The following is a 24,219-nucleotide window of genomic DNA, read 5'->3' as shown; positions in this document are numbered from 1 at the left end:
GGCCCATAAATGTAGCAACACTTCAGGCCCATAATTGCTCTCTTAATAATTGGGCTTCGATTAAGCAACACTGTAGGCCCATAAATGTAGCAACACTTCAGGCCCATAATTGCTCTCTTAATAATTGGGCTTCGATTAAGCAACACTGTAGGCCCATAAATGTAGCAACACTTCAGGCCCATAATTGCTCTCTTAATAATTGGGCTTCGATTAAGCAACACTGTAGGCCCATAAATGTAGCAACACTTCAGGCCCATAATTGCTCTCTTAATAATTGGGCTTCGATTAAGCAACACTGTAGGCCCATAAATGTAGCAACACTTCAGGCCCATAATTGCTCTCTTACTAATTGGGCTTCGATTAAGCAACACTGTAGGCCCATAAATGTAGCAACACTTCAGGCCCATAATTGCTCTCTTAATAATTGGGCTTCGATTAAGCAACACTGTAGGCCCATAAATGTAGCAACACTTCAGGCCCATAATTGCTCTCTTAATAATTGGGCTTCGATTAAGCAACACTGTAGGCCCATAAATGTAGCAACACTTCAGGCCCATAATTGCTCTCTTAATAATTGGGCTTCGATTAAGCAACAATGCAGGCCCATAGATGTAGAAATTGGGCCTATTGGGCTTCCTTCATCTGGACGAATCATTAATACTCTCGGCTTCTTCATCCTCTAGGGTTCACGATTTCTTCAGTGTTCTTCGACAATCTTCTTTCTGTAAAATGTCTTCAATTGGAACATCCAAGGGAATTCTGGAGATCGCCAAGTTCGGGATTTATGTTACTGTACCGATCTTTTTAATGTACACCTTCGCCAACAATAGCAAAAATCTCCAGAAATTCATTGGCAAAGTAAGTGTCTATTTCCCTTTCTTCCTTCCCTAAAATTATGTTTGTGGATCTGCACATAGTTACATATGGACTGGTTCTTGACAAATACTTTCCCTTGTTTCGGGGTGGAGGTGTCCTGTAATTGCTGATTGCTGTTAAGATTATCTGTTAGGGATTTATCGAGCTGTTAGGGATTTGCTATGGGAAATTCACTGGTTTTTCAAGGTATCGGAACTCGTTGATGGTTAATTCACCATCTTCTGTGAATGAAAAAATAAAATATAACAGAGAGTAACTTATGGGGAAAAAAAGTTTTCAATGATGCTCATACTGAGAGAGGGGAGTTTGGATAAATGAAGAACGTGTTTATATTTGGTTAAATTACCAGTTTAATCTCTCAATTAGTAGCACAAAATTTAACCTCTAACAATTCATTAAACATAAAATTTAAATCTATTTCTGTAGATCAATTAATTTTTAGAGCCTCACACACTATTGAAAGTTAAGGCTCCTTTTAGACATAAGATTGAAACTTTGAAGACCTATTAGACACTTTCGAAAGTTAATAGACCAAATAAGCACAAATTTCAAAGTTTAGGGGCCTAACTCGTAATTGAACCTTTATATTTTCTTAATTGATTTAGCTCTAGCTTTGTTCATTTTATGCTTGTATCCTCCATGGGTTGATGAATCTATGAGCGTTCCAGGCAGTATTGAACCACAGAAGTTACTTAAAATGCATTTTGTTAGCCAAATCAAGCCTTTCATATGAATTGGGCAGTTCATATGTCTGCATCTTCAGCTTCATTAGAAGTAAAAACTATCGATACAATATTATTGTTCTTATCTTCACAAGCATTAGTTCTTATGTTCTACTATATAATATCAAGGGTTTAATTGAATTACTTCCTCTTCTGATAGTCTTATATAGTGTATCCTCCTGAGGGACCGAGGCCTCCGTCACCAGAAGAAGTAAGAGAGATGGCACGGGAATTGGCTCGAAAGAACAACATGCGCTGATGATATGTGGTCAGTGAGTAATGCAGCATTTAAGTCATATTTTCAGGGTTGTCGAGTTGATTGTTTCACATGTATTTATCTGTTCATAGAGTAATTGATGACTATCAATATTTAGGAGCAACTATGAATCAGCCTTTGGTTAGTTCAGGTGGGATAAAGATGATAAGGGCCAAACTCAACTTGCTGAGAGATAAACAGCCTATCTGTACTATGGTCGTGCTACTGTTCTAACTGTGGTAATATGTCTGTGTAATAATGGGGGAAAAAGTCTTATTTAGATCAATGTGTGGGATTGATACACAGTGATGCTGTTTTTCTTAATAAAGTAGAACTTTGGAGAATAATCTGAGAGATTTACCTAAGACCAATATGTTTCTATTTCCTTCTCTAAAACTCCCTCCCATGTCTTCTCCCTCCAACTCCCTTCCCTGTATTTCACCTCTGACGACGACAATGCTCTCTTCCATGCCTTCTTCCTCGCAACGGTGACAACGAGTAGAGTTGTTTCTTCTGCCTTCTAGAGGTCGAACGAGCGAGAAAAGCTATAAATAATCCTGAGAAAGGGTTGGTGACACAGGTTAGAAAGCTTTGTTTTGAAAAACTCTGTCAAATTTCATTTTTAAGTCTGGAATGTGAATGGAGACATGTTATATGTGGAGATCAATGATTTTGAAGCATACTAGTTTGTTCTATTTTGTTATTATCAGTTAGAGAGTGAAACGAAACATTCCTTATAAGGGTGTGAAAACTTCTCTTTGGTAGACGCGTTTTAAAACCGTGAGGTTGATGACGATATGTAACAGACCATAACAGAATATCTGTTAACGATTGACTTAGGTTGTTACACCATGAACTTTGTTTGAGGTTGTAATTGTTTGAGTATAGTTTTTACCGGAGAAAGTACTGACTTGTAAGTTGTTTATAGGTCGAGTCGGCTGAAACTTGTATATTGATCATCTTCAAGTCGTGATATTGCTTGCTATTAGCTACCTTTGACCTTCCATTGTATAGTAATGGGTCTATTGTTTATAGGTCGAGTCGGCTGAAACTTGTACATTGATCATCTTCAAGTCGTGATATGACTTGCTAGTAGCTACCTTGGACCTTCCATTGTATAGTAATGGGTCTTATGATTTGAAAAAAATGAAGCGGGCGTGTAGAATACGAAACTATTGACCGACGTGGAATCTAATAGGAAATAACTCTTTGAGCATAGGTTTCCAAGCTCTCCACTCGAAAAGTGGAGGAATAACCACGAACAATAATGGGGTGGATGACATTAATTTAATTTGGTTACAATGTCATTTATGTGGTAGTGGGTCCAAAAATAATAGAAATAGTAACATCATCAATGATTCTCAAAGATTATAACATATTTATCCATAAGCATTTAAGGAAATAAGAATTTGATATCTACAAGCAATAGACAACCTCGGTTCACTTTTATTAAATTCAAAGAATGAAAAAATACAAAACTTTAACTAAAGGACTTGTTTTTCAAACCCAACAAGAAATGCAAGAAATAGAACAAAGTAATGATGGTTCACAAATAATTCAAACAGAGTTTTGTTTGGATGTGGTTTATGTTTTGTTTGCTCCCAAAAACTGTATTTTAAATCAACCAACAAATTTACAACCTATCAAAAAATTGACTTTTTATTAGTTTCAATTTTTGTCCTTAAATTTTGAGTTGTACTAGATCCTATGTCGGTTGGAGAGGGGACGAAATATTTTCTAAAGGTGTAGAAACCTTTTCCTAACAGACGCGTTTTAAAATCGTGAGGCTGGGACAATACGTAATGAGCCTAAACAGACAATATCTATTAGCGGTGTGTTTGAACTGTTACTGTGATGTTCCACATTGGTTGGAGAGGAGAACAAACCGCCATTTATAAGGGTGTGGAAACCTTCCCCTAGCAGACACGTTTTAAAGCTTTGAGGGGAAGCCCGAAAGGGAAATGTTATTAGAGTCAGACACTGGATGGAAACCCCTTCCTAACCGATGCGTTTTAAAATCGTGAGACTGAGACAATACGTAATGAGCCAAAACAGACAATATCTCCTAGCGGTGTGTTTGAACTATTACAAATGGTATAAGAGTCAAAACACTGTTCAATTTGGAGAGGGGAACCCTCTATTCCCTTCCCGAATTTCAGGAGGTAAAGCCAGAAAGAAAAGAAGCCGCTTGTTCTGATCTATCATGTAAATGCATTGGACGTTTAAGGAAAGAGGATTGTGAGCTCTTACTTTGATTGGAGAGAGGAATGAGACATTAATTAAAAAAAATTGGAATTATTTTAATTTAATTAATATAAAATTAACCTGAAAGATTAATAGTGAGAATATATGAAAATTCATTTTTTTATGGCTTTACTTTTTTCTTAATTAATTTTATTTTGTGCAATTGGTTGTTTTTTTTAGCTAATAATTTTGTTACGTAGTTAAAAACAAAAGGCAAAAAGTTAAATCTTTTTGTGAGTGGAGAAAAAGATACAAATATCTTTATATGAGCACAAAATCTCTCTTTTTTATCCACATCTAATTCTATAAGATTTTGCTCCTTATATATATATATTTTTTATTTATTTATTGAAATTTGTATAACTAATATAATATTTTAAATTATTAACAAAATTTAATTACGTTAACTCGTAAAGAACCAATAGAGCAACACCTTCTATCCTCTCCCCTATAAAAGGCTGAAACGTGCACAATTCTAATATTCTCAGCTCAACGTTAATTTAGATTGAGTACTAACTTAAGCTCTAAAGTATATGAAGTTGTTCAGAATTATTAGTTAATTAAGAGAAAGATCATAGGTTTATAAAGAAGAAACACTATTTCCACTGGTACGAGGTCATTTGAGGAAACCAAACGTAAATCCACGAGAGCTAATGTTCAAAATTGACAATATTGTAACATCGTGGAGATTCGTAGTTTTAAATAGTTGTGGTATGAGGTACTACTTGCAAATTTGACATCCTAGCTCGTGTTGTAGCCAAACATACCTCCTTCAAAATAGGTAATTACAGACCTACCGTGGTTGAGTTAAGAAATTCTTTTATACCAAAACGAAATTTTGGATTAGTCAGATTGGCTACTCAAATGAAATAAATAGAGTTCACAACCCGATCCTCTGTTTTTTAGTTGGTTGCGGAGTTATTCACTTTTAAATTATTTTAAAAACTCTAACTTAGCCATGATAGATGTCACGTTAATAATTAAAATTCCACTTAAATATCAGCTATTCACAAGTCATAACGAAACACTAATATATATTACGAATATCAAATGGTCATAATCTTCGTAAGGTTGGGTTGCGAACCTTATTTTTTGATTGGCTGAATTGGCCCAATCAAAAAAGTTATAACTCTGCACACCGAGCTAAATATTCAGTTATTAAAAAAAAAATTAACCACGATTGGATTGGATGATTAAAGTTATTAAATAACACGAACACTCTGTTTAAAATAAATTAAATAAAGAGTAAGGGGATAATTTTGTCCATGAATCAAACAAAAACAACATTTAAAATAAAATAAATAAATAAAACAGGAAGAGAATTTTAGAGTGAGTTCTCACTTTTATCCATTAAAAAAAAGGTAATTCAACCTTTTTAAAAAAACAAAATAAATAAATAAAATAAAAGGAAAACCCCCCTTAAAAACTATGGGTGGGGGAAATAGACAACTTTCTAGAAGCTGCATTTGAAATGGAACAATTTTTCTTTTTGGAACTTGAAATCCTCGTTAAACTTATCCATTTTTGTTTATTATTTTCATTAAAACACATTTTAAAATCGTGAGGTTAACGACGAAAGGTAACGAATCAAAACGGACAATATTTACTAGCGACGGTTACAATATGGTATCAGAACCAAACACCAGGCGGTGTGTAAGAGTCATGAGCAAAACATCCTTCACAAGGGTGTGAAAACTCTCACTAACACGAAACGAGCCAAAACGAACAATATCGATGTGCTGACGACGATATATAATGGGTGGAAGCAGACAATATCTACCAGCGGTTTGGCTATTACAAAATACTATCAGAGCCAGACACGGGGCAGTGTGCCAACGTCATAAACATCACATTACACATATCTTATAAAAGTGTGGAAACCTCTCTTTAACAAATCTATTTTAAAATTTTGAAACTAACAATTATACCTAACTAACCATATTGGCGAGCTTGTGCTGTTACAAAATAATATGTATAATTATTGACTATAAATAAGCACAAAATACCCAATTATTTTATATATATATATATATATATAGTTTTTTTTAATCTAAATTTGTAATTAAACAAAAAAAAAAAAAGAAAAAAAAAGTGAGGCAATTCAACAAATTGATTTTTAATTGACTTGACTAAACTCTATCATCAAAGCATAATCCTAAAGTCAAGGAGAAGAAATATTCAAACTCTATCATTTATTTGACCTTAATCCAAAAAAAAAAAAAAAAAAAAATTCAGAAAATGATATTTATTGATATTCTCATAACCAAGGATTTAAATAATTAATTTTGTAATTTATTATATTTTTGAAGGCGAACAACCTAAAATATATAATAATAAGAAAATAAATAGGGAATCACGAGAATATTAAATGGACCCATCCATATTTATTTTTAAATAGCCAAAATAATATATTCTCTATGACAAAAGGTTGAATGGGTTTCTTAGAAAACCATCTAAATTAAATTAATACCAAATTAATTTTTTAATTAAACTGTTACATATAATTAAAACAACTTGGCTGTCACATACAATAATAACCAAAATTATTTAATAATTCTATATATATATATATATATTTGGGTGAGAAGTAATTTTTTTCTATAAATAAATCAGATTTTGTCTTCTTCTGCTTCCGTGGTTCGAGATCCCACGAGTTCCACACTCCAAAAGATAATTAATGAAATAAAATAAAATAAAATATAGAAAATAAATAAATAAATAAAAGAAAAGGGAAAGGAAAGTTCTCAAAAGACGAGAAATGATTAATTTTTATGTATTTAAATTTTGCGAAAATAAGCTTTAAAGTCGTCCAGCTGCTCCCTTACAGGGAGCACCCACTCTTCAATTCAATTATATCCATACAATTTTATAAATTATAAATAAATAAAAAGAGTCTAATTATTATACGAATTAATTCAAAAGTTTAGAAAGTATATAATATATATAACATTTTCTTTTAAAATAAAATTTAAAAATTTGAAATTGATAGGGTTAAATTCGGTAATATATCATTTTTTTCTAATTTATTTTTACAAAACGATTGGGTAAGCCAAATTTGCTGCCCATTACAGACTAGAATATCCCTACAACCAAAAAACCGGAAGGATTTTCCTTTCATTTTCTTTTTTTTTTCTTTTTTTTTTTCTCAATTAAACAAAAGCCCATACATTTCCGGATATTTACTATTTACCCCCACATAATTATTTTTTTTTATGATATTTCAAAAAAGAAAAAAAAAAAACCCAAAATTTTTACGGATTCTCTTTCAGGATTGATGCCAATCCCGTAACGATCTTAGCTCCTCTATCGAGACTCTTCGGTTTGATCGCCGGAGGTTGCCAGGCCGTCACTGCCACCGCAGCCTTCTCGCCGTCATTGAAACCTTTCTGCGGAGGAGACGATGAAGCGATCGATTCACTTTCAGGAGGTGATGGTGTCATTTCGTCGCCGAATATCATTTCGAAGTCTCCGCAATCCGTTTCTGTCGGCGATTGCTCGTTGTCAGAGTTTTCGATTTCTTTTTGCGATGGAATCGGAGGTTTGGATCTGATGTGAGGGGAAAGCCATTTGGCTCTCATGTATTCGGCTTTCCTCCATGGCGGAAAGTGCATCCCCTTCTTTTTCAAGCTTTGTCTCGCAGCCTCCGATACGATCGAGACGATTTGACCTAGACGATCTGGTTTGCCGATGAAGATATTCGGAAGTAATTGGAGGATCGCCTTGTACATTCCGGTTGAACGAGCGATTTCAAACTCCGATCTGAAATCTATGTCGATCAGCAATCTCTCCCCCTCCACTATCACATCGATGTATTCATATTCCCCTACAGGCAGAATTTTCAGATTAATTCGAATCTAATGCAGGTGTTTCTACGTTTTTTTGTTTTGATTTTGTTTTTAGTTTTTGTTCTTAGAGAAGCGCAATGGATTACCTGCAGGATGTGAGGGGAATTTGTCCCATTTTGATTTACAGATTGAAGAATCGTAACCTAGAGAAGAAAGGCCATCTGTGACAACTTTTCTCAAATCGTCTTTCTTCTTGTGAATCTTGTTGTTCTTCTCAAAGATCTTCGCGGTGTCGGCTAAGAGGTTTCTCTCGGCTACGCTAGCGGAAAGAATCAGACTCTGATTCCCAAAAAATGGAGTACGATCAATTTCAGTTTCAGAAGCGGAGAACTAAATTTCCGGAGAAAAATGGAAGCGGCATTTACCTTGAGCAAGTCGGAAACATCGGCACCAGAGGATCCGATTGGTACAGATTCACCAAAACCACCGCCGAAGTCATCGGACTCATCATCGGAGCTGTCATTATTGTTCCCGTTGAAGCAATTGCAGCGGTTGCGACCATTTTTCACAGCAGTAGCCACCGACAACTGCTTTTCATTACTCTCCTCTATGAAACTCTGCACCATTTTAGCCAAACAAATGGAACTTGGCTCGAACTCAGAGCCTCCATCTTTGTTGATGATGAACTGAGCAGCTTCCCCAGCGGCAATCGGCTTCTCCGCAGAAGAATTCTTCAGAACATTAGGGGGACGGTCAAATAGCTTTCTGAGACGCGATTTCAGCACCGGTTTGCCCGGATCAGCACGAATGGCAACTCTTCCAGTAGGAGGATCGATATCAATGGGTTGAATCTTCATCTGAAGACAACAAGAACAGATTCAAACAGGTACTTAGAACATGAATAGTCTAAATGAGGGGGTTTTTAAGCTTAATCTGAACTCTAAAACCCTCAAGCTCTCTGTTTGATGCAGTAATCAGTAATTAATTACGCACCCTCGTCATCTCTGCTCCATTCTCAGAACCAATTAATAAACACCGATTCATAATTAACTCACAGGCTCTGAGTGAACAAAATCGAAGTAGATGCGTCTAGTTTTCCTCTTAATACATTCATCCTCCATTCAGAAATGAAGAAGGGAAAGGGAAAGGGAAAGATTACACAAAATTAATGAACAATCAGAGAAATTAAAATCCAGAAATCAATGCCTGCAGTTCTTCAAAATTCATTCCTCTCCACCAACCACTCTCCTCATATTGAAAATTACAGACAAAAAACCTCCCGAGAAGTCAGAATATACCAAAAATTTCACCTAAGGAGGCTAGAAATGGATACCTTTCCCCGAATTTCCATGGAGCTGGAGCGGATAACTTCGTGACTAAGCGAGCGAGAAATTTGGATTTCGGATCAGAGCTTTTCGTGAAACACATGACGGCGATGATCGGAGATTCGAAGAGTGTGTGCTGATTCGGAAGAGTCGGTTACCGGAATATTCATTTCACCGGCCCGATGGTCGTCGCCGGTGAAGATGAAGAAGAAGATGATGAAGATAGAGAAATTAGCAGGGATTTTTGTGGCTCTCGAGTGTGGAGTGGGCAAAATTGGGGCTGGACTTCTTTATAGCAAATGCAGATTGCTGAGTTGGACCGTTTAGACACGTCATTAACTACATGGCATGGGTTATATTCATATTTGATAATTGAGTTAATGACGTGGTGGATGAAGATATTATCCCGAGGGAGGCAACGTGGCGGGCTCTGATTCATGGTGAGTCAATTATAATGAATTTACGTTAATACCCCCCTTAAGTTGTGTGGGACTGTTAGATGACCTTTATATCCCGGGAATCTGGAAAAGCCATCATAATCACTCGTGGCAAAATAGTAAATCTCTTGAAAGTCCAAACAAAGTAATGGGGATGCGTATTATTAATGTGCAGTCACTCAGTACGATTGGTCAGTACGTTACTGTAAATATGGGATAAAATACACGAATTCCACAAGATTATTTCTTTATTGACTTTTTAATAATTCTAAAATTTTCAATTTTCAATTTTTTTTCTAATTTGTCCAAACTTATTAACACGACTCATACTCAAGATTTGGAATCTGGACTCGACACCTAATGACCTCGACATTTTCCTGCATCTCTTACGACATGATCACGTCACCCTACGTGCCTCATTTCTTAAGAGTAGACTATCTCCACAAGCCTCCTGCATCCCCTACGACATGGTCACGTCACCTACGTTCCTCATTTCTTAAGAGCGAAGACTATCCCCTCAAACCAACACGACTCTTCCCAGTATGCTCTCAAGAGGTCACCCAATAAAAAATTATTTCAACCAAAGTACACTTAACCATGAAATTCTTATAATTGATCCATTCATTTTATTCTCGAAATGACTCTCATACCTGTCCTTTACTTGGATGTCACATATTTTCATTTAGCTTTAAAAAAAAATACAAATTCTAAGTAAAATAATAAGGATAATAATAAACAAACAAATAAATAGTAAATTGTGTCCCTACATTTTGAAAAAAATTCAAAATTCAAATTTGAACGAGTGGATCGACGAGTCAAGCGAAAAACTCACACGTTCTAAAGAATTTTACCCCAAAAACTAACCCACATGATTGGCCACGAGAGGTTGACCCTTGAATCTTCTAGCCAACATAGTTAGGCCACGGAGGTTGACCCATAAGGTTGGCCCTAAAACCCATGACGGGATCAACTCAACCCACTAGACCAACCTTATTCGAATGAAAACCAACTCTTTTGAAGTTGGGATCGAGGCCTACTCTATTGATACAAACCATTCAGACAACCCATCACATAACAGTTCAATTTAGTCAATAACAACTCAATTAATGTTCCAATAGTTTCTCGAGGTATTAGCTGACTAAATATCGGTTTCAAAATGAGGTTTCTAAAAAAAATACAATACACTCAATGTATACAATAGAGAACAAAAATAATTATGATTAAAAATGGTACTAAAATGCTATAAAATGGAGACATAATCAAGGAGGTTCCATTAAAGGGGACAAAATTCTGCTTTTTTATTATTTTTTTCAAATGTAATTATTCGTTTTGTTTAGGTAAAGATTATCTGTCAATTAGTCGTTGATTTTAATGAAGAAAATAACAAATATGTTTTGTTGGATAATCATTATGATTCTTAGTTTTTCTTTAAAAATTGTATATAATTAAACAAAAATACTTATATATATATATTATATATATATATAGGTTCTTGAGGGGTATAATTGGGAGACAATTAGGTGTAATTATAAGACATAATGTTTAAGAAAAAGAGAGTACAATTAAAGAAAGTTTCATTGGGACAACCATAATTGAGTCAATAGTTTACTTTTTTATTTTGTGAACAAATATACACGTACACGGTGAAGGAAGGAGATACTGTAACATTTCAAGTCCACCGCTAGCAGATATTCTCTTATTTGGACTTTTCTTTTCCTACAGAAAGGACGGAATGAGGTAATCTCACAAGAAAATGAAAGAGCAAATAGAAAAAGAAAGAACGTCATTCCTATCTTCCGAAGCACCTTTACCGAGTTCAATCAGTCCAGGTTTAAGGTTTCATCTTTCTCTTTATTACCTCGTTCAATCAGGTTCAGAAGTAATAGTCCAGGGGTTCCGTCGAATTAATCTGGAGTCTTTACTGACGAAAAAGAAGAATCAAATGAAATCAGTCCGATCCTTTGTAGGAACTACCTGTAATAACGAACTTGCAAAATGAATCAGTTTATCATAAAGAGATTTGATGTTCCTGACTCTGCTTCACCTTAATTGTTATTTGAACAAGTAAAAGTTATGGTTTGGTCCGAGTGGGGATAGTATTTCTCTTCTGCATGTCCATGAAGTTTTGAAAAATCCAAACATCTCAGAGATCGATAGAGAGGTAAGAATTTATCGAACGAACCGCACTCCTTTATATACGTCAGGAGTCCATAGATGAGAAGGGGTTGGAGAAAGCTTGAACGCCAATTCCTACTGTGATGAATATAAGCACAATTGAAATTCCTCGAGAGTATACATTTGTGAGTTTTTCCTTAAGATTGTTAAAACGTGTCTTACTAGAGAGGAGCTTACATGTTAATTGTAAAGAATGCTTCGTTCCCTTCTCCAATCGATGTGAGATATCACATATACGAATTATATTCATGCGGACCAAACCCTAATCCTATGTTCTCTCACAATCGAGTCAAGGTGAAGATTGACAAATTTGGATGGAGTCTTGCTTTGATGCTATCGAGATCTGTATAGAATCTCCCTCTTCAAGCTCAAATTTCGATCAACAAATTGGAGCTCGAGTAGTATTCAATTTGATAGAATTGAACAATTATGATCCAAACGATGCAACTTAGAGTTTAGGGTCTTTTTTTTTTTGTTACATTTCGTGACGCTCGGGCAAAAAAGAGAAATACAAATAAACAGATACCACGTCTGTATAACAATAGGGCTGAATTGAACCCGAAATTAATTAATGCTAAAGGGATTTAACATTCATTGAATTGTTTGAAATAATTGAATATTATTTTGATGATTAAAAGTGAAAGAGAGATTAAGCTAATGATTATGGATGATAAAATAAGAAAAGCTTCACTAATACGTTTGTTTCATCTTTTTTAATGATACTTGGTTGAATTTATTGATTAAATTTTCTATCTTAATTAACCTCATCATTCCCAAACTTTTAAAACCTAATTTATATGAAACTCAATTGTCTTTATGTTTACAAATGTATCAACTTTTGGTATGCTACCGACAAGGTGCACGCTCTACTTTAAGAAATATTTCTAGCGTTTCGAGCATTAAGTACGATTTTATTAAGAAAAATAGCATTTCAAAAATACCCTTCAACCTTAAAAAGTTTTATTAATATCTTTCAACTTTTTAAAAAATTTCAAAAATACTTACTGTTAGTACTATGTTTAAAAAGTACCAGGGGTATACATTCAACCCGACAACCCGGACCAACCCAACTCGAACTACAAAGATTGGGTTGGGTTGGATTAGCTTTTCAAGTTGGTTTGGGTTCATTTTCTGAACCTGAACTGACTCGATTCGGTTTTGGGTTCATAAGACAAAACCCTCGAGTTGACCTGAGCCAAATAAAAATATATAAAATATACTCAGAAGTTCCCATTCATGATGGGTTTGCATACTTTCTCGTAATTCATAACATTCACAAAATACTTCTAGCATTAACACCCTTAATTTTATATAAAAAAAAAGTTTTTACTGTTAATACATGGACGGAAACTATGTACTGGAACTTCATAGATTATCTATTTTTTAAGATATTTTATGAATATTTTTGAAATGTGACACTAATCGTGCTAAAAGTATTTTTAAAATTTTCAAAGATATTAATAAAAATTTCAATTTTTTTTTTATTAATTTAGTTTATTTTTACTGAACCTCTCGCTCTCTATATATATATATGATATAGATTCATTCCTTAGGTTGATGTTGAACGCACGAATATATAAAATTTTCGATGAAAATGTCGATGGAAATATAACGTCGTGAAATATCCTAAAATTCAAGACTTTGGCCAATAAAAAAAATTAAAAATGAGAAAGGCCAAAAATGTCATTTTACATCAATTGAAGTTGGTTTGAGGGAGTGAATGTTTGATAAAATGGATGTTCATCCACAATTTTTCTAAACGGTAGATGAGGGGTCAAATCTCATCTTTTGTCGAATTAAAAAAAATCTTCACATCCTTCTAATACGTTAATAAATATGGTTTCTTTTTATGACTATGATATTCTCGTACATGGCGCGTTACATATGATATTAGAATGGGACCTCTACTCGTAGGATGTGCTTCAAGCACAAACCAAGATGGAAGCTACTGGACATGTGACACTCGAGTAAATGAATGATATATGAATCAACCGATACTATATCCAAATGAGAGTGACATCGATGATACAATTATTAAAAATATTTAAAAGAATTGATAGTTACTGTTCATAACTAGGTGAACTTTCTATTTCAGTGGCTCAATCATAAAACCCCAAAGTTAAGCGTGTTTTGTCTGAAACAATTTTACATCAGGTGACCTCTTAGTAATTTTCCTAAGAAACATGTTAGTGAGGACGAAACATGTTTCCTTTGGAACAATTTTAAGTTAGGTGACCTCCTAGTAATTTTCCTAGGAGACATGTTTGGAACAATTTTAGATTAGGTGACCTCATAGTCATTTTTTCTAGAAAGCATGTTAGTAAGGATCAAACGTGTTTCTTTTAGAACAATTTCACGTTAGATGACCTCCTAGTAATTTTCCTAGAAAGTGTGTTTGGTTTGAACCGTGTTTAATTTGAGAATACTACTATAATTTTCTTAGAAATCATGTTAGTGAGAACAAAACATACGAGAACAACCCATGTCAGTGTATGGGGATCGTTGTCATATACTTCTCCTTTACTCATATGCCACATACCCACCAGTTTTCATATGGGTTCCGCTCTAAAACGGTCTATAACGTCTCAGGGTACCTTTAATTTTCTAATTTTATTACTAAAATGTTTGTGGGTTTTATGTAAATCAACCAAAAAATTATTATAGTACTATTTTGGGTTTTGTCATTTGGTTTTTGGAATTCTTTTGTCGTTTCAAAATTGTTCAAATAAAGACAAGAACAAGAAAAGGACTGAAAACTTACCCTAAAATCCGACCAAACACATGAGGATTCCAAACTAATCCACCAATCATAGTAATGAAGTTGATGAACATAACACTATTTTTATTTTTATTTTTTTAAAAAAAATTAGGGTTTTGAAGATGTCATCCCTATCAAATGACCTATTTTGATGACCTACCTAGGGAAACCTAATTAATTAACCTTAATCAAATATTATTATATTCTAAATTATTTTAAAAGCTTCTTTCGTGTAGTCTTACCAATGAGATCATTAGGGTTTTGAATTTCAACGTTAATAAATAAACATCATCCCCAAATTATTTCTCGTTTACAAGTTATTAAAATTTAGTCAATACCTATCAATTATATTATCAAACATCACGATTTTGAACTCTTATGTTTTAAAACACAACTACTAAGGAGATGTTTCACACCCTTATCCAAGTTCCGTTCCCCTCTCCAATCGATGTGGGATCTCACAATCCCCCCCTCTTAGAGCCTAACGTCCTCACTGGCATACTACCCAGTGTCTGGCTCTGATTTCATTTGTAACAGTACAAACCCACCACTAGTTCACTTTGGCCCTGACGTATTGTTGTCAGCTTCATAGTTTTAAAACGTGTCTACTAAAGAAAGATTTTCACATTCTTATAAAAAATGTTCTGTTTCCTTAATGTAACTTATAAAGTAATAATTTAAGTACTTCTATATCTAAATATTAATAACATGTATTATATGACTGTGACGTTGAATAAATACATAATATCTAAGTAGAGGCGTACTCGATACTCTTATATTATAAATATAGATATTATAGTGTAAAAAAAAAAATTAGATAATGTTTTCTTAGGTAGAAGAAAAGATTAGGGTGGGACACAATTTAACATTTCTCTATGAATTATTTAGAAATAAAAATAAGGGATGGTGATTGATGAAGACATAAAGGTTTAGAATTGAAGAGAAAATAATAACGTTGAATTATTGTTTTAAATTTAAATTTAGAAAATTAATTATAAATTAGTTTGAAGAGGTCATTTAGAATGTTAATAAAATAATTCCAATTTCCTCAAATAATTAAAAAAAATATACAATTTTAATTAGTTATATAAATTATTTTAACAATATTTTTCCCCTCTAAAAAAAATTAAATTTTCTTTTTTTAAAATTTTTATTTATTTATTACTCTTTATTTCTATTTAAATTTTAATATATATCTATTTCTTTTCTCTCACATTTAAATATTTATTCAACATTTTTTTTCTTTTTAAAAATTTTAAACTAAATACAAATGAGTTTATTAGTTCCTCTTTCTCGAAACAATTTGAATACTTGATATGATCTTAAAATATCATGGGTCAAGGTCGGTCAGTAAGATGATGGAGAATAAGCTTCATCTTCAAGAGGAAACCAGCTCGGATCACCAACTACAACCCCTACGACCCCTAAATGATCGCTCATTTGTTCATAGATCACTAATCTGATAGCCACAACAATGTTAGAGAATAAAAGGAAATAAAGGAAGTGAATCAGAGTTCTCATAGGTTTCCTAGCAACTAAATAACAGATCCAGAAGCTTTGTTCAAGTTAAAGAGTTCATAGGAATGAAAACATCAGCAGAAACATAGAGAGCAACCTTATTTCTTATGGAACATTCATAACTTGGATAGACTGCAACATGTCTGAGACAGCAATGACAAGGTCACCTGATTTGATCAAGTTTCTGGCTTTGAGCAGCAAAAATATTTTGTTGAGGTTGTTTTCCATGTCGTCTGAGAAGCTCATCCGGAAGGGTATCAAACCCCATTGCAGGTTAAGACGTCTCCTCACTGATGTCGTTTCTGTAAATGCAAAGATCGGGCAATCGGGTCGACATCGAGACAGGAGAGATGCCATGTGGCCTGTCTTTGTGTAGACGAAAATTGCATCCACCTCTAAATTATTGGCTACACAGGAATAAGCAACAGGAGCAGCATTATAAGGAAGTGAGGGATAGATGATAGTAGCATATGAAGGGATACTCAACACGCCATGTTCTATGCTGGAATTGAGTAATGACGTGAGGTAGTATTTGTGTTCTTCATTGTACCAAAGCATATAGGTCTAAACTATAGTTGTGTGATCCCACGTTCGTAGAAACTTCTCTCTAACAGACGAGTTTTAAAAACTTTGAGGGAAAGCTCGAAAGGGAAAGCCCAAAGAACAATATCTGTTAGCGGTGGATTTGAGCTGTTACAAATGGTATCAGAGCTAGACACTAAGCGATGTGCCAACGAGGAGGCTGAGTCCCGAAAGGGAGAAGACGCGAAGCGGTGTGCCAACAAAAACGCTGGACCCTGAAGGGAAGTAGATTGGGGTCCTACATCGAATGGAGAAGGGAACAAGTGCCAGTGAGGAACTGGGCCCCAAAGGGGATGGATTGTGTGATCCTACATCAGTTGGGAGGAGAACAAAGTATTCTTTACAACCGTGTGTAAACCTCTCTCTAGATTTTAAAAACCTTGAGGGAAAATCCGAAAGGAAAAACTCAAAGAGGACAATATCGGCCAGCAGTGGACTTGAGCTATTACATATATCTAAACTAGAGCATAGTTGGAGAATATGATAAAGCTTACCCATTTTAGCAGCGGAGTTGCAGATCTCTTCTAAGATGCTATCTGAGGATGAAGATCCAACTTCAGGGAGTTCCATAGGTTCATGGCGTTTCTCTTCCCTCCACCATTTCTCAATTCTTAGGCTGACATTTCTCAAAACAGCTAATGCCTTGTCAGGGTACTGGCCCATGGCGGACTCACCAGAAAGCATCAGAGCATCTGATCGCTGCCTAACCGCCTCGGAAATATCAGCAACTTCCGCTCTGGTGGGTGTAGGATATTCGATCATCGACTCCAGCAGCTGTGAAGCAACAATAACTGGTTTATTTAACTGCCTGCATAGTTGGACGACCTTTTGCTGGACTGATGGCACCTGTTCCAGTGGTATTTGAGCTCCTAAATCTCCTCTAGCTACCATAGCTCCATCTGATGCTACAATAATTTCTTCCAAGTTATTCAATGAGTCCAGACTCTCTATCTTCGCGATGATGGAAATGTCACAGCATCTCGAATTTAAAAACAAAAAAATTATTTAGAAGGCGCCCATGTACTAACACATAGTTAAGATATATATGGTCCACTAAATCCGCGAGAACCAACAATGAGTGTGAGATCCCACATTGTTAGGGAGGAGAACGAAGTATTCTTTATAAGGGTGTGGAAATCCCTCACTCGTAGACGTGTTTTAAAAACCTCAAGGGGAAGCTCGAAAGAAAAAGTCCAAAGAGACCAATATCTACTAGCGGTGGGCCTGGACCGTTACAAATGGTATCAAAGCCAGACACTGGGCGATGTGCCAATGAGGAGGCTGAGCCCCGAAGGGGGGTGGACATGAGACGGTGTGTCAGCAAGGACGCTAAGCCCCGAATGGGGGTGGATGGGGAGTCCCACATTGATTAGAGAAAGGAACGAGTGCCAGCGAGAATGCTGGGTCTCAAAAGGGGGTGGATTGTGAGATCCCACATCGGTTGGGGAATTGAACGAAGCATTATTTATAAGGATGTGGAAACCTTTCCCTAGCAAATGCGTTTTAAAAACCTTGAGGGGAAGCTCAAAAGGGAAAGCCCAAACAGGACAACATCAGCTAGTGGTGGGGTTGGGCCATTACAAATGGTACCAGAGCAAGACACCGGGTGATGTGCCAGCGAGAAGGCTGAGCCTCAAAGGGGAGATGGACATGAGGCGGTGTGCCAGCAAGGACGCTAAGTCTCGAAGGGAGTGGATTGGGGAGTCCCACATTGATTAGAGAAGGAAACAAGCGTTAACGAGGACGCTGGACCTCGAAGGGGGGTAGATTGTGAGATCCCACATTGATTAGGGAGGAGAACAAAGCATTTTTTTTATGCCTACATTGGTCAGAGATTGTGAGATCCCACAAATCTCTTCCTAGCCGACGCATTTTAAAAATCTTGAGTGGAAGTTCGAAGGAGAAAGCCCAAAAAAAACAATATCTACTAGCGATGGACTTGGACGATTACGATAAGAGGTCCATGGCTTCAGACCCAAATGGACTAAAAGAAGCAATCATCACACCACCACAATTATGCCTACCTGCCACGAGAACGTGCAGCAATATAGCTTTTGAGATGTTTAATCACTTCAGCTGACTTCACAAACGATATGGCAAGAAAATCAACACCTTCAGCAATCCCAAAATCAATATCCAACCAATCCTGGATTCATAAAACTCGCATTAGACTGGAAATACCTCATTGTATCAGGCCAATTTGCACTATTAGGTTGCACAAAAGGTTAACCTCAAATATATGGAGACAGTTGAAGGAAGAGGGAGGCGCCTACCTTAGAAGAAATTGTAGGGAGCATGGCATTACGTTCTCGAACTAGATGTCCATCCCTCCAAAACGTCAAATTAGCCCGTGGCAACAACAATCCCGGGTCGGTACACAGGCACTTAACATCAGGACCGATCTTTTCGATCACCTCAAACCTCACCATTCCACCATCAACAAGGAGGTCATCACCCACTCTCACATCTACACAATATCAATAATAATTCAAGATTGATACCAATATCATGGAACTTACTACAATAATGAACGCACATACATCCAATTCTGGGGCTATATTAGATAGTGCATGCATTCAGTAAAAGCCAGAGCGAACTTTAGATTTAGGATAGAATCAGTAACCTTCTGCAAACCCTCCATAGTTAACATTAATAGTGCGTTCTGGGAGTGTTGAATCAAAAGCTCTGACACTGAATGTCCAGATTTCACCATCCTACATAGACAAGAGCAAGCAGTTAAACATGACCCTCCCCACGTCTTCTGCTGGCTTATTTAAACCGAAGTGGGAAATCAGCAACATTAGGAAATATGCGGACCACCTTCCCGTATAATTACTTGGGAACAGAAGAAGTAAGCTAATTCATAAGTATAACTTCAAAAGACTGTAAATATCCTTTGGGCTTTCTCTCAAGGATCTAAAACATGTCTGCTACAGAAAGCTTTCCACATCCTTATAAAGAATACTTCGTTCTCCTCCTCAACCGACATGAGATCTCACAATCTACCCCTTTAGGGCCTAGCGTTCTCGCTAGCACTCGTTCTCTTCTGCAATCGATGTGGGATCTCACAATCCACCACCTTCAGGGCCCAGCATTCTCGCTGGCACTCATTCTCTTCTCTAATCGATGTGGGACCCTCCAATTCACCCCCAACGAAGCTAGTCACTAGATGGTGTGACACACTAGTAGGAGGAGTCCATAGTAGACACTTTTCAAAACATAAAATGTGTAATAGCTTTAGTGGATTTTAGAGTTCCAGGCAGAGGAAACTTGAAATCTAAACGTTTCTCAGCTTCTGAATCAACAACATAATCATGATCGCCTGTTAGGTAAGCTAGACAAATCCCAGTATTCGAATGCAGTCGGAAATTTTTTAATCTTGGGCAAAAATTAGAATGAATTCAACTGATTATCACACAATAAGATGAAAAACGATAAAGAACCGAAGAACTCACTTCCGCTTTAGCCGAAGAAGCTCCACCAAGATCACCCATGTGAATTTCACTCCCTTCAGTATCCATCATGATAGCGACCGCATAGCCCTTCTCCTCATTGAGCCTCCGCACGCGTTCAATTACCATCCGATGCCAGTCTCGAGTCCCATGGCACATATTGATCCTTGCGACATTCATCCCGCCAACAGCGAGCGCCTCGAGCTGCTCGAATCCGCAGGTAACAGGGCCAATGGTGCACACGAGCTTCGTCCTCCTGGTGCTCCTGAAGCCATTCTCCTTCAATTCAGCCTCCGTCACAGTATCGACCTCAATCGCGGTGGAATCAGACATAACAGGCACAAACTCCCTAGTAACGGAAGAGGACACAGCTCCACCTCCGACGGTGGAGCCATTTTCAGGAACCAAGACTTGGGAAGTGAAAGCAGATGACAGAGGATTGGAATCCGGAGAGGAAGAGGCTCTGATCGACGATTTTGGGAAGGAGAGAGGGAAGCGGAAAGCGGCGGTGGACGGAGAGGGTTTTGAGAGGGAGTGTTTGGAGAGAGAAATGCCGGGAGAGCGGGTGGCGGAGGTGAAAAGTTGCAGAGACTGTGTCATTGTGAGGGGAAAAGTGGGAAGTTCAGAGCTTCGGAAATGGCTGCCGGAAGATCCAGGGCCGAAAACGGCTTCAAGCTTTGGGAGTGGATGGATCGGATGAGGCTTATTGGGTTTTGAAGAATGACGTGGACGGTGCCGATTGGCTTCTCTAATTTCCTGCTTCAATGTGTGAGACAAATATGTCAGACAATACTAGAACAAAATTGGAACTTCTCATATTTGGGTCGGGTCGAGGAGTTATGTTTTGCCCGTGAGATGTTTGATCACGTCCAATACCGAACGAAACTCTTGTTTTCCGTTGCTGAGACATGCCCCTAAGGATCAAGTTTTTACAACCGAAGATCACCGAGGACCCAAGTGACGTGCCAGCATGACTAATTGAATGCCAGCACATAGCAATGCTATCAATAATTAGAGAGCATGATCCTTTCAAACGAAGCACTTTCTCGAGTGTGTGCTTTAGTTTAATCGCTGCTAGCGTACTTTGTTGCATGCTCATTTCCTCTTGCTCTTACTCTAACCATTCTCTTCGCACGATCATCAAATCAATGTTTTAAAAAATATGTCAATGTCTTCGAACAATTAACAATCGCAATTTTGATCATGTTCTTCGACATTTGGTCTACAAAGTAGAAGAACAATGTTTCCTCATTGACAAGGTATAATTGAATATCAAAAGCGTAAGCACATTACTAAAACAAAAATTAAAGACGTATTGAAGTTAGAGATCTTTAAATAAGTCGTGTGCGGGAGTTATGAATAGAGGTCTAGAGAAAGAGTGAGATCGAGATGAGCTATAACTAGGCACTAGCTTGGAACCATGGCTAAAACGAGAGCTATGATTAGGGGCATAGAGCTAAAGCTAGCACTCGAGACAAAGCTATTACAAATATCGACAGGAAATGTTCAAAACAGTCGTATTTTGCACAAAAACTCTGGATCGTTTCGAATAAGAACACTAAAAAAATGCACTTTAATTGATCCCTAATATTGCAGAAAAGAATGTGTCAAGTGAAAGGGAAGAGCTTTATGGAAGGTGTTTTCATAAATGAATACAACATTTGCTTTAGAAAAACTATTCACAATGTACCTAAGTTGAACGAAGAAACTCTTCAAAGCAGCCATGATCATCACAACATAACAATCTCCCAATCTGTATAAAAATTCAAAGAGAAATCAAGAACACCATCACAACACCCAGCATCTGCAACCTTTAGAATCCGGCGGACCTTCGAACCATCGATCCCATAGCGGGTTTAGAGGGCCACGGGTTCTGCAGCCAACCAAAACGAGATCGAGGAAGATTTTAAAGATCTGTTGTTGAAGACATAGCAATGAATTTAAAAAAGAAAGAACAGAGATCCTACTGTGGGAGAAGGGGGTCTGGTCTTGTTTCCACGTTGCTCAGCATTCTGCAAGGTTCAAAACACAGCAATTTCACAAATGAATTGGAGATATGTTCTATGGATACTCAATCAACAGATCCCTAATGAATTATATCATGCTTACTCTTTGCATTTTGTTGATGCCTTGTCCAGTTTATCAAGCTGTTCCAGTTCTTCCTGCATTCGAATTCATAATCGTACAAAATTAATCCCCCTTGGACCCGATACGAGTATATCCATGCTAATAATCATAATCAAAAAGCCCGTTATAATTTAAACTTTTGAATCTAGTGGTGATTTAATACGCGTTCTAAGTTTATATCCATCGAATGCTATTCATATTCGAAAATGACATAAAATTCCTCTCAATCTGTTCTAAATTTGATTTACTCTAATAGCAGAAGCTTTCAAGATTGAAGGTGATTCTTGGGTAGACATGTAACAGCTCAAGTCCACCGCTAGCAAATATTGTCGTCTTGGGACTTTTCTTTCCGGGCTTCCCCTCAAGGTTTTAAAACACGTCCACTAGGGAGAGATTTTCACACTCTTACAAAGAATGCTTCGTTCCCTCTCCAACCGATGTGGGATCTCACAGTCTACCTCCCTTGGGTGCCAGCGTCCTTACTTGCACACCGCTCAGTGTCTGGCTCTGAAACCATTTGTAACAACGCAACCTCACTACTACAGATATCGTCTTCTTTGGGCTTTCCCTTCTTTCCTTCCCCTCAAAGTTTTAAAACGCATCTCTTAGGGAGAGGTTTCTACACCCTTGTAAGGAATGCTTCATTCCCCTCTCCAACCGACGTAGGACCCCGCAATACAAACGTTCATGAGAGGAGTACAGGTACATATTTGGCTTCTAATGGTCACAAGGAACAACATCCTTCATTTTGTTCTTTACGATTGAAACAGAAGATTTATCTTGAGCCAACACTTCTCCTTTAACCACCATAATTCTCAAGCTATGATAACAAAGATAATCTGTTCGTCTTTGAATGTTACTTCTGAGCATCAACATTTTCATCCAATCTACAACTATGGAGTGGGAATCAACATCCACAACAGTAACATTCACAGTTTCCCTTCAGAACTATCAGAACAGAATCAAAGTAAACAAGAACACCAGCACAAAACAAGGCAGCAAAACAGTTCAGAAACATTTGAAATGGAAGAACAGAGCTCATTCAACAACAGTTCCAGCTCCAATCCAAATTTCTCAAGTACCCAATTTCAGAAATGGCGTTTTAAACATTTAGGAAGTGATAATTCAACACTAAACATTCAAAAAAGCACACAATCAGAACCCTCAAACGAAAGAGAAAAAAGGGACTAACCTCCAGAATCCTCGCTTCTTGCTCGAGCCGCTTCACTTCAGCCTGTATCCTATGTTTTCCTCTGGTATCAATCGAAGAAGAAGAAGAAGAAGAAGACTGAACCCGTTGGGCTATCGGGCTCGTCGATTCGGACATACCCGATCGCTCCTCCAATTCCAAGAACCAACAATCCAAACCCTAAAGTTGGATTCTACTAATAATAAGTCAAGAAAAGATCAAAGAGACGCCATTAGAGACGAAAAGAATGAAGACCCACAAGCGATTATGGCTATTCCTTGAACCCCTTTTGCTGTAATGGATGGATCTGAACAGAGAGAGAAGACAAGTTAGCAGCCGCTAAGGGTCAGTTCTTTTGGTGGGCCGCTTTATTCAGCCTTGTTTTGACCCTTTCAGGCGAGTGGAGAAGAAAGATATATAAAAAAATTCCAACTGTGTGTAGTTTTTTTGTCTGTTTATGTCCCTTTTTTCTTCATTCTTGTCCATTCATTAAACTATACAGAGCAAGTACACAGCACAGTAGAAGAATGGGGACGGCAATGACTGAAATTCGAGGCTAAAATTAGGGTTCTAAGATTTTGAACAGGTTTTTGCAGGTGCTTTGTTTTGGAAGTACTTTGGAATATCAAATCTTCAAAACAGTTTGAATTACTCAGAAACTTTGTTGAATTATTCAGAAACTTTGGCATACTCATCTTTCATTCAATAAAATTCAATAAATTTCACAAGTTTTTTTTTTTTTTTTTTTTTTTTTTTTTTTTTTTTTTTTTTTT

General features: G+C 36.7%; 4 protein-coding genes across 6 annotated transcripts; 1 reads left to right on the top strand and 3 right to left on the bottom strand.

Annotated features, from left to right (window-relative positions):
• The first annotated feature begins 659 nt into the window (after positions 1–659).
• LOC111460043 lies at positions 660–2,219 on the top strand. 3 transcript variants are annotated; one of them, XM_023103125.1, is made up of 3 exons: positions 660–858; positions 1,759–1,866; positions 1,973–2,219. In XM_023103125.1, exons 1-2 carry the CDS (start codon positions 730–732, stop codon positions 1,855–1,857), a joined length of 228 nt encoding a protein of 75 aa, XP_022958893.1. In that variant the 5' UTR covers positions 660–729; the 3' UTR covers positions 1,858–1,866; positions 1,973–2,219. The 3 variants fall into 3 exon arrangements, with proteins under 3 accessions (XP_022958893.1, XP_022958892.1, XP_022958891.1); XM_023103124.1 differs by having other exon boundaries at positions 1,949–2,219; XM_023103123.1 differs by having other exon boundaries at positions 1,759–2,215.
• Positions 2,220–7,084: 4,865 nt separating this feature from the next.
• LOC111460039 lies at positions 7,085–9,488 on the bottom strand. The gene is made up of 4 exons (XM_023103120.1): positions 9,217–9,488; positions 8,309–8,740; positions 8,030–8,222; positions 7,085–7,921 (listed from the first exon to the last, which is right to left on the bottom strand). Exons 1-4 carry the CDS (start codon positions 9,232–9,234, stop codon positions 7,350–7,352), a joined length of 1,215 nt encoding a protein of 404 aa, XP_022958888.1. The 5' UTR covers positions 9,235–9,488; the 3' UTR covers positions 7,085–7,349.
• Positions 9,489–16,058: 6,570 nt separating this feature from the next.
• Positions 16,059–20,811, bottom strand: LOC111460037 (pyruvate kinase isozyme A, chloroplastic-like). The gene is made up of 6 exons (XM_023103118.1): positions 20,134–20,811; positions 19,302–19,392; positions 18,952–19,145; positions 18,703–18,824; positions 17,173–17,657; positions 16,059–16,503 (listed from the first exon to the last, which is right to left on the bottom strand). The coding sequence occupies exons 1-6, from the start codon at positions 20,728–20,730 to the stop codon at positions 16,202–16,204; spliced, it is 1,791 nt and encodes a 596-aa protein (XP_022958886.1). The 5' UTR covers positions 20,731–20,811; the 3' UTR covers positions 16,059–16,201.
• Positions 20,812–21,650: 839 nt separating this feature from the next.
• Positions 21,651–23,855, bottom strand: LOC111460041 (guanine nucleotide-binding protein subunit gamma 2). Its single transcript, XM_023103122.1, has 4 exons — positions 23,450–23,855; positions 22,240–22,292; positions 22,098–22,142; positions 21,651–22,003 (listed from the first exon to the last, which is right to left on the bottom strand). Exons 1-4 carry the CDS (start codon positions 23,582–23,584, stop codon positions 21,919–21,921), a joined length of 318 nt encoding a protein of 105 aa, XP_022958890.1. The 5' UTR covers positions 23,585–23,855; the 3' UTR covers positions 21,651–21,918.
• Positions 23,856–24,219: the final 364 nt, after the last annotated feature.

The sequence above is a fragment of the Cucurbita moschata genome, unplaced genomic scaffold (genome assembly GCF_002738365.1).
Source record: "Cucurbita moschata cultivar Rifu unplaced genomic scaffold, Cmos_1.0 Cmo_Scf00023, whole genome shotgun sequence".
Classification (NCBI taxonomy): domain Eukaryota; kingdom Viridiplantae; phylum Streptophyta; class Magnoliopsida; order Cucurbitales; family Cucurbitaceae; genus Cucurbita; species Cucurbita moschata.
This window is presented reverse-complemented; position numbering and strand designations above follow the sequence as displayed.